This window comes from Eleginops maclovinus, chromosome 21 (genome assembly GCF_036324505.1).
Source record: "Eleginops maclovinus isolate JMC-PN-2008 ecotype Puerto Natales chromosome 21, JC_Emac_rtc_rv5, whole genome shotgun sequence".
NCBI classification, from domain to species: domain Eukaryota; kingdom Metazoa; phylum Chordata; class Actinopteri; order Perciformes; family Eleginopidae; genus Eleginops; species Eleginops maclovinus.
The window spans coordinates 15,970,215-15,980,347 of NC_086369.1; the positions used below are offsets into that span (position 1 = coordinate 15,970,215).

Here is a 10,133-nt window from a genome sequence, read left to right on the forward strand (position 1 = left end):
TTGAATGTTTAAAAATGTATGTTATTCCAGTTTATTTTATTCAATCTTATTTAATTATTTAAAATGTATTTTTCTTCTTTATTTTGTATTCTTTGAATTGTATAATATTAGAGTACAATGTGCAAATGTGTATTTCTTGTATTTGAATACTTTTTAATTCTATTTTATTGGATTTTTAATAAATTATTCTAGTTTATTTATTTAAAACTCTTTTATTATTATTTTCTCTTTTTATTTATTGAATTCTTAGATGGTGCAAATGTCACAAAACCAAATATCCCATAGATATGTATTCCGTGGGAATTCTGATTGATTGCATTGAATATATACTGTAAAAACTCAGTGAAGGCATCGGAGCCTCTGTAATTCGTGGCCTGCAGGTAAAACAGAGTAAAGGAGGAGAGCCCATCTGGTCGTGCAGCTCTCCCTGTCCTTAGTCTCTGAGAGGACATTGATTTTGGCTCTCAGCTGCAGGATGTCCCTCGTCTGAAGTCCCTAACGTGGCCGCCTCCAAGAAAAAGACTGCAGAGGGCAAACTAAAAACACGAGCCACCTTTGCCTTAGTTTTTGTTCTGCAGCTGAAAGGTCAACTCTTCCTCTTACTGCAGATGTATTCCAGCAGTGTGTGTGTGCCAGGCTCTGACAGTGTGTCATTAATGTCCAATATGAGGTGAGTACAGACTATACAGTTTTACTACACAACACCAGCTCACGTCCTTCGTCATAAAACTGAACCCTGAGGTATGCCAGATATGCTTTATTTAGACTTTGCTGGACTGTGAGGAGCTCACTTTGCCAAGGAGAAGTCAGCAGACGAGAAAAGTGACCATAACATAAACGGTGTCTTGTTTCATTGCGGCTGATGGACCAAGCATCGGCACGTCGCTAAATGCTTAAAACCTGGGAGAAATGAAGTGTTTCCCCACATGTAAAGGCGGCACTCTGTTAGATAAACACCGCCTCGGACAGAAATAGACACCTGAGACACCGCAAATGATTTGTGTTCCTGGAAAAAACTGTATTTTTTACTCCTTGTTTGAAGTGAGGTCACACGACTCCAAAGAAGAAGGCGAGTAAAAAAAAGGAGCCCTGCAGTTACCTCGGCTCCCTGAGAGATTTATGGTCACTAAAGAGCTTTAACATGTACATGCCAACATTTGAAGGGATCCCAAAACATGCTTCAAGTGGCTGACATGTGTCTCTGAGAAACACGTCTGTCAACACGCTGCACCTGACCCGAGCACATGGCAGCGGCTCAGACATCTACTATTTCCAATATGTGAAGAAATGTCCATGTGGGCTTAATAAAGAGCATGTACCGTATTTCTGTTTTCCTCTATTATAACTCCTAGCAATATGTTGCCTTAGTATTAGGAATAATATCTGAGTTTTTCCCAATATTTTTAACACATTTGCCAAATAGAAAACTTCTCTAATTTCTCAAAATAGACTAAACCCAAAGCCTGACTTGCTCTGGTGCCTTCAATGGCATCACTTCATCAGGTCTGCTTTATAAAACTGCACTTTTCCCAAGTTTTCCCTTCAATTTGGAACACTTTTATACCCTGGGATATGTTCAAAAGCTCTGGAACGAGCGACTATGTGAAGCTTAAGTTGAGACAAGATTAAGAATGATGTCAAGATCTACTTTTAATCCTCAAACGTCACACACTGATGACATGTTTCATGAGCGTGTGACGTGCTAAAGAACTCTGGAATAAGCCAGTCAGAGGATCCAGAGTAGTTTTGTTCAAGGCTTGTTGTTATTGTGTGTGGCATGTTCAATAATAACTCAGATTTATTCTTTCTTTATTAAGTCCAGCTCCTCCGATGTCCCGGGGCTGTGGTGGCCTCCGAGAGGCTGAGTTTCTGAGGGTTGAGAAAAACAAACAAGAGACAGAAACAATATAGAAACTAATTGGAGGGAAATGTCTCCAAATGTCCCCCTGAAGGCATCGAGTAGCCAAGAATACAACCACAGGAGAGGAGAGAGAGGAGAGGAGAGGAGAGGAGAGGAGAGGAGAGGAGAGGAGAGGAGAGGAGAGGAGAGGAGAGGAGAGGAAATGCAAATGATTGCAAAGGTAAGGGAATTTAAGCAAAGCAAACGAAAAGATAAGGAAAGGAAAGGAAAGGGAAGGAAAGGAAAGGAAAGGAAAGGAAAGGAAAGGAATCGACAAGACAAGAAGAAGAGGATATAGGAAAGGTAAAAAGAGTTTTTAAGTAAAGGAGAGGTACGGAGAGAATAGGTTTTTCTGCACATTAAACCTCATCAAACCTCTGGTCTAAGCCTTTAAGGCAGACTGATCCTCTTCCTCAGTGTTGTGCTGACTCTTCGTCAGACCCGTCTCCATTATTGCAATTGGACGGCTGTGTGCTCACTTTGGAAAGTGAGCTCTTCTCCCCGTTCATAATCCATCCCACCCGCTGTGGTCTCTCCATCTTCTTTCCAAATAAACGCTTCCCCACCTTCACACTTCAGAGAGGCTGCCTCAGCACTAACAGTGTCTGGCAGGTCAGTGATTCACGGGTTATAAGAGAGGAGGAACACCTTCAGATGATCCTGCAGAGGTGTCATCCTCAGCAGGTGTTGGCACAGGATGAAAGTACCAGACGGTTCATCTGATTTATTGCTGCAGAAACGTGAGAGTGAAAATCTCTGTGTCTCCAGATCTTTTATCTACTCTTAGTTTAGTCTGGATTTAGGAAACAAAACTCACCTTTATTCATGCAATTCTGCATCCAAAACAAAGAAAAACTAAAAGACAAAATGCATCAATAAACAACAAAATGTTAAAGTGTATAAAGTCACTGCAATTACAGATATACATAATATGAAAACCAGTCATTACGACTCAAAAATTCAAAGTTAGAAATAGCAACGTAAAGAATCTGCTTCCTGTTTTATTTTGAAAATATCCTTCCCACTCTGTCATGTCTCTCTTTACTTCCTGTCTTTGTGTGTTTTCCCTCCTTTTTCTGATTGGCCTTCTTAGATCTACCTGTTCCTCCTCAGCCCTGTAATCACCTGACCTGCTGCACACCTGCACCTCCTCCCCCCTTTTAGTGGCAGCTTTTTGTTTGCTCTTTGTTGGAAAGTTTTGCCTGGTCTGGACCAAGCATGGATTAAAGGTAGGATACTTTCTGTTGTAACTTCCTGTCTCCTGTGGTTGGATCCACCCTGCTCCACAGACATGTTTTAAGGGGTCTTTTAAAAGGTTGAATTGTCAATTAAAGTGTATGCACGGGGTAAATCTGAGGTTTAATTCAAAGTGTTGAAAGATTGAGTTGCAGTTCAGCTACTGAAAGGAGCTGAGATGTGAGTTGAAGTGTATGTGATGCATTGAGCATGAGATCTGAAAGGATTTGAAGTGGTAAAAGCAGACTTAATATCATGTGAAGAGTAAGGAATGATGTGCAAGTGTTAAACAGTGTGTGCAATGAAAGCTGGATAAAGTGTGAATGATCAGTGGAAGTTGTGTGAATCAACGCCGTAACAGTAGAGTGTGTTTGGTTGAAATTGAGGTGAAGTGTGAGTCATAAAATAAAGCAAAGTGTATATTACCATAGTTCTTGGAGGGTCAGTTAAATAAAAGCTGTGGAAATCTGCAGCTGTAAGTAAATGGGTCAGTGCTCTGGTTTGGAGTCTGCTTTTGATCCAGCTCTGCTGATAAACATCAGGGTGTCTGACTCTCGCTCCTCACCCCGCTGACGTTCCTTTCAAATCTCCACCAATCATCTGTTTGGCTGCGGCTGAGGCATTAGCTCAGGCAGAAGGATTTTTCTCATGCATACTAATAACGTGTTCCTCGAAAACTCTCCTCCGGTTTCTTCCAGGCAGCACGCCGCTGTTTGGGCTGATGGAGCTTCTTAATAACGTGGAGGAAGTGGGCTTTGACAACCTCTGCAAAGTTTAGCATCAAAATGTGAGGCGTTGCATTTGAAACGTGTCAAAGTGAAGCAAACCTTGACAGAGGATTCCTGCAAAGCAGTTTGCATGAAAAGCAGATGTTTCAGATGTTGTTGGTTTGTCAATGTCTTTGCTTGATTTGCTTGGATCCTTTAATGCTTGGATCCCCTAGCTGCAGAAAAGAGTCTCAAAGTGGAACAGCAATTTAATGTGGATCAGATCACGTCATGAAGAGGCCCTGTTCTGCTTTTTGTGCATTTAAATGGTCTGCAAACGCATCCATTGACTCCTCTCTTTACTTCTGGAACAGGGTGACATCAATATAGAACAATCACGTTGCTGTTGGCTAGTGCTCCAACACATTGTGCGTGATAGGCTAAGGGGCGGGACATCTCTAAGCGGTTTCAGACAGAGGGTGAGAGGAGGAGCTGCAGCATGAGAAAAATAAAGAGATCCTTGAACATGTTCAGTACTTTTTTTAATTGTTCACACATATATTTACAAAACAATAAAAAAACATATCAATTAAATATTTCCCATATAAAAATGAATAACTTACAGAATACTTGTTTTAGGATAGTCAAGGTACGATGATTATCTACATGTACAAAAAGAACAACGATTTCCGTGTATTCTGGAAATGTTAAAGAACAATTAAGGTGCACTTGAGTGCCTAACTCAGAAAACCGAACTACATCAGTGATCATAACAAGATATAAACAATCCAATATATCAATTCATCGGTATACAAAATACCAATACACTGCGTACAGATGGTTATAAAACAGATATGTGGGTCAGATGCAATGTATGTGCTCTTTTTAGCATTAATATTATGAGAAATAGGAATGAAAATCAGTGCAGATTGAAACTGCAGATGCACCAGAGGCTTAAAAATCTGACGGCAGATATACGACAAAAGCAATATACATCAGTTTACAGTAAGTGCACTTTTGTCAACAAATGGCTGGTGATTTGTTGCAGGACACAAACGGACGTTGCGTTAGACTTGAGGTTGAAGTTTGTTGCAGCTCCAGGGCTCCAGAGCTGGAGTCTGACCCTCTGAGGTGAAAAGCTTTCATGTTTCTATCACAGGATTCCTTTGCAGGCAGAGCACACAACACGGAGGTGTGAGGCCCGTAGCACCAGAGCGAGCCGGGATCCCGTGCTGTCATTACCTCACTGCCAACGGTAAGGTAACGCAGTGAGATATGCACCAAATACAGGCTTTGAAGGTTTAACAACAGCAGATTACAGAGCCGAGGGAGGGGGGTAATATTCAGGGTTAAAATGAGGAATCTCTGAGATTGGAGTCGTACATTTCAGAGAAAAACCTAAAGATCCCTTTGATTATCACGTCATAAAATGCAAGATAAAAGCTGAGAATAAAATCAGAAATGTACAGGGAAATGTTTTGGGGAAAGTCACGGAACAACTTGAATTAATCTAATGACTTTTTCTTGTATATTTTGTTTTTTTGTGAATATTACAACCCCCCCCCCCCCCGGCTCTGTTTTCCTTGTATATACATTGACCATAACACGCCACGGTAGTTTCAGGACCCATTCGACACATAAATTATAATCCTCTATTAAAACAAATTAATTTACAGTTTATTTACAAGTCATCAAAATCTGCTGCCTTTTTAAATGTATGTCTGTTTTTAAATAAGCCCATATATACAAAATAGTGTGCAAATCCTTACGGGACTAAGATCGAGTCTCTGTGGGACGGGGGGAGTGGGGGTGTCAGCTCAGGAAGCTGGTGTTTATTTAAACCAGTGCAGGTAGTTTGTCTTGAGAGCGGGGAAGCACATGTTGTTGCTGCAGGAGCCCCCGTAGCTGGGGGGGCAGGCGGAGCAGGGGACGCCCACTTTGTAGGGAGCCTCCCCGATCCAGTTCCCCCTGGAGGACAGAGACAAGGAGGGTCAGTGGTTCAACATCCTGTCTGAGTTTGGGATGATGAATGCATGGTCAAGATTCTCAATCATATGTCGTGGAAACTTTACTTATATCGTCAACTTTGAACAGGAAAATATCGACGTTTATTCTTGTTAACAGGAACTAAAATGTCCTTTTAGTGGCTGAAGTTGGATTATATTCTTGATTATTTGATTGTTCCGTCTATAAATTGGATGAAATAAGTGAGGAATGTCCATCCCAGTTCCCAGAGTCCAAGATTCTGTCTTTATAAGGCTTGTTTTGTCAGTCCGAAACAGAAAAATATGCACTTTAATAAGATTTTAAAAGGATGAAAGCAGGAAATCTCCATATGTCAGAAGCTGAAAACAGCAATTACTTTCTTTTCTGCACCTGGAGCTACTTTTTATGGATTATTTACATATCTGGCTGTCATTTGTCTTTGATCGACTAGCTGTTTGGCTTGTAATAAGTGGTCAGATTTGTGAATCAGAGAAAATGTAACCAGTAACTAGCTGCTTTGACACCACTGAGTTCTAGCTTAGGTTTCCTCACACACAGTGACCCCTGCAGACTCTCAGACAGGAGGCCACATTTTCCACTCAGCCAAAATAGTTCTTCAATGTCCCGAGCCGGCTGCTCTGACAGGAGGTTCAGACCAGTGGGATTAGAGCACCCGGGTCACATGTCAGTCACAAGTCCAATCGGGCTTTGATTCCTGGAATTTTTTCGAGACTTTCTCCCATGGCTCTATGGTAATGCGGTACTGGTTCACAGGCTTGTATCGAGGTTATCTGAATCTGCCGGAGACATGGGTGGCATTTCCCCCCTCGGCACAGAACAGAGGCGTCTGTGTCGGGATTAAACTGCCCGCCATCGGGTTAGCGGGTTTGTCAGAATCACCTTTCGTGCGTGAGATGTACTTACTTTGGGGAGTAGTTGCAAACTAGATACGTCGCCCGTTTCCACACCGAACCCCAGACGTTCATGTTGTGGCACGTGTGAACGGCACAGCCTACTTTGTTGGATGTTGCCCACACCATCTGGAAAAATATACACAAAATGAAGTCATTGTGAGACCAAAACATAATATAAGGATGGGTACAGGAACGACCTCACAGAATGACTAAAAGAAGCTGAGTAGGTACTGAGTCTATTCCAATCCAAAGATGTTTCTCTCATGATGAAGGTGTATTATATCGTCCCGTACCTGTGTGTAGTGGGTACACATGGGTCCATAGCATCTGAGGGGGCAGCGGGGGTTGCAGTCGCGGGGGTACGGGAAGGAGTAATCTTTGACCTCATCGTACCACGGCTTCACCAGCTGCAGGATCGATCGATAGCTGTGAATGGAGGACATGTGTTCAGGAAACGTGATGATAAACAAAAGGTTTCAGACACTGAGCTGGATCTGTGAATCTTGCTTAACAAATCCGATTGTTTTCATCAATAAATCTGCCAATAATGTTGTTAATTATTCGTAAACAACAGCCACACTTTGAATATCTTGTCCAAATACCCACAACTATTTGGATTGCAATGATTTATGACAATGGAACCAGTAGATCTATCATCTGAGAGTTAATTATCGACAACTATTGAATTTTCTTGATTGTTTTCTCAAAAGTAGAGCAGATTTTCTGTAAGATATCCAAACTAATCTGGGTCTTTCAGTGAAATCCAATGGACTTAAACTAGATGCACTTCCTTACAAACTACACTGTCTCTAGAGGAAGTAGCCTCACTAGCTCTCTCTGCCCGTCAGAGTGAGCAGTACTCCCCGGAGTCTCATGTTGCGCCTCAATAAAATGTGAAAGTGCAGCAACACGTGAAGGTGCCCTGTGTTTCCAAATGGAAAGTCAAGACCCACTAAAGGGATGCTCCTTTGTCCTCAGGGGTCATGGCTGAAAACACAACGTGTGTTTATACGGAGGGTCATCGGAGCATTCCTCAGCCCGTCACCGGGTCACAGTGCAGGAACCTTTAGGAGGGGGGGGGGGCGGCAAGGCAAGGCAACGACCATGACTGAGAGAGAGTCCCAGCAGATGTTTGGGAGGCGGAGGGAGGGTGTCAGAGGTCACTCACCGTCCTGTCCTGACCGAGAGGTTCTGACCCAGGAACCGGAGGAGGTGGGACGGGCCGTGCTCCCACAGGCAGGCGTGGGCCCAGTCCTCCGACGTCTTGGCCAGGTTGTCGTCCCACACCTAAACACACCATCAGACACCATCACACACCATCACACACCCCAGATATCATCTCAGTGACATGCGAGACCACAGGCGGCTCTGTGAAGGTGTTGCCATGGCAGGACGCAAAAGTCATCCATCAAATCTGTTACATAAGCTGTGACTCTGCCACTGAACACACACACACACACACACACACACACACACACACACACACACACACACACACACACACACACGCACACATACACACACACACACACACACACACACACACACACACACACACACACACACACACACACACACACACACACACACACACACACACACAGCCATGTAGGTAATGTGACTGGTAGGGAGGGAAGATTCTGCAGTAGTTTTGAAAGGGTTGATCTGGATTGACATTTATTGTGAGCTCATCAATCGGCATTTCATTGAACCAGCTTACTCACTGAGTTGCATCCTATTACCGGTGCAGCTACAGAGAATGGAGAGGCCAAAGCAAACAGCTCAGTTGTTTTGTTTGGCTGAAAGTTTGATAGAACATCCTTCCAAAGTAAAAGGAGCTACTATACACCTAATGGAGAAAACGCAGCTCTGCAGACTGAAGAGCATCAAGACACTATCCTTTTCTTGCAGATGCTCTTTATCACCCTGCTTTCCACCATCATTTGTTTTGTGTATCTTAAAATGTAAGCTTTAGATTCAATTTAAAACCTATCCTCGATTATTTGGACTACTGTGAGCAGGCTGCCGGCCCCTCTTCCTCTGGAAGTGACTACTCTGGTGGTCTCCTGCTGAGCAATCTGCTCCACAGCTCAACGCCAAGAAACTACAAGACATTTGTCACTTTACTTCCTCTCCAAACCACAGCTATTAAATCAAACTCTTCTTCTGACTAAGCATGTTTCCACTAGCAGAGCATGCGTACAACAGGAGGACTACAGGCTGCAGGGATGTCATGCATTGAATGGAAATACATGCACGGTTAAACCTATGAATTAATGGAAGCTCTCACTTACCATGTACTCCATGTTGGCTGCCGGGGGGAACACCTTCCCTCTCACTTTGTTGTGGTAGTCAAGAATAGCGAGCATATCATTCTGACTGATAAAGCGCTTCCTCCTGCTTCTGGAGAGGCTGGAGGAGTCCGTCCCGGAGCTGTGCGCTGCGGAGGTGAAGTTAGCGCCTGGCACAGACCCGGAGGCTGCAGGGATAGTGGTGGCCAATGCACTTGCTCCGCATGATATGCACAGAAGAATAAAGTCTACCGCGAATAACTGAGACTGCATGATGGAATTGCGAAGCTGCAGACAGAATATACCGATCCTTTGGGTGATCTGCAAGGAAAGGAAAAAGACGACTTTAAATTGTGTCGTGAATAACAGGCATATCAAATACAGGACACACGTATCTTCGCTCCTACCTTCTCTTGCAGCGGGACTTGTGCCGGTGTTCCCCGGCTGTGTCCCCTCTGAAGCCCGGTGCTGTGTTGCAGGGAGGCAGGCAGGAGGAGGTTGTACGCTTTGCAGACTGTGTGAGTGCTTCAGGATCAGTCCTCTCCCGTTTATATATGCTCTGCAGCGGACAGGAAGTGCCTCAGAGGTAGAGCTCTGCCCCTCCTGTCACCTGAAACGGCAGCTGGTGGGTTTTCCCAGAGCAGGACAGTAACCAAGTACATTTACTGTAAAGTACTGTACTTGAGTCAGATTGTGAGGCACCTCACATGAGTTTTGACATGGTGTGAGTTGGACTGAACTCCATGCAGCTGATAACCTTTGCAAATTCAGATACATGAAGCTAGATTTAATCAGCATAACACTGCTTTTGAAGTTTTACCTCAGGAAGATATAAATGCAGTAATTTTTACTATTGCTTCACTAGGTATTGCTTCTTCTACTAAAGAAATATGTCTGAATAATCCTTCCACCTCTTTTTTTCCTGAGTGTTTCCTGGCAAATCTTCCTCAGTTTCATCATGACTTCAGCTAAAAGTTTGTGCAGCTGCAGGATATGGAAAGACACAATTTGATTATTAGAGTACAGCAAGGTAGATCTAAAGACTATCAAAATAACATCAGTGTTGAGGCTTTGCTTATGTGGATGTGATTGATGTATA

General features: G+C 43.3%; 1 protein-coding gene across 1 annotated transcript; it reads right to left on the reverse strand.

The window, feature by feature from the left end:
- Positions 1 to 4,363: 4,363 nt before the first annotated feature.
- On the reverse strand, positions 4,364 to 9,542 carry pi15a (peptidase inhibitor 15a). Its single transcript, XM_063912236.1, has 6 exons — positions 9,442 to 9,542; positions 9,038 to 9,355; positions 7,912 to 8,030; positions 7,037 to 7,169; positions 6,754 to 6,869; positions 4,364 to 5,811 (listed from the first exon to the last, which is right to left on the reverse strand). Exons 2-6 carry the CDS (start codon positions 9,305 to 9,307, stop codon positions 5,676 to 5,678), a joined length of 774 nt encoding a protein of 257 aa, XP_063768306.1. The 5' UTR covers positions 9,308 to 9,355; positions 9,442 to 9,542; the 3' UTR covers positions 4,364 to 5,675.
- Positions 9,543 to 10,133: the final 591 nt, after the last annotated feature.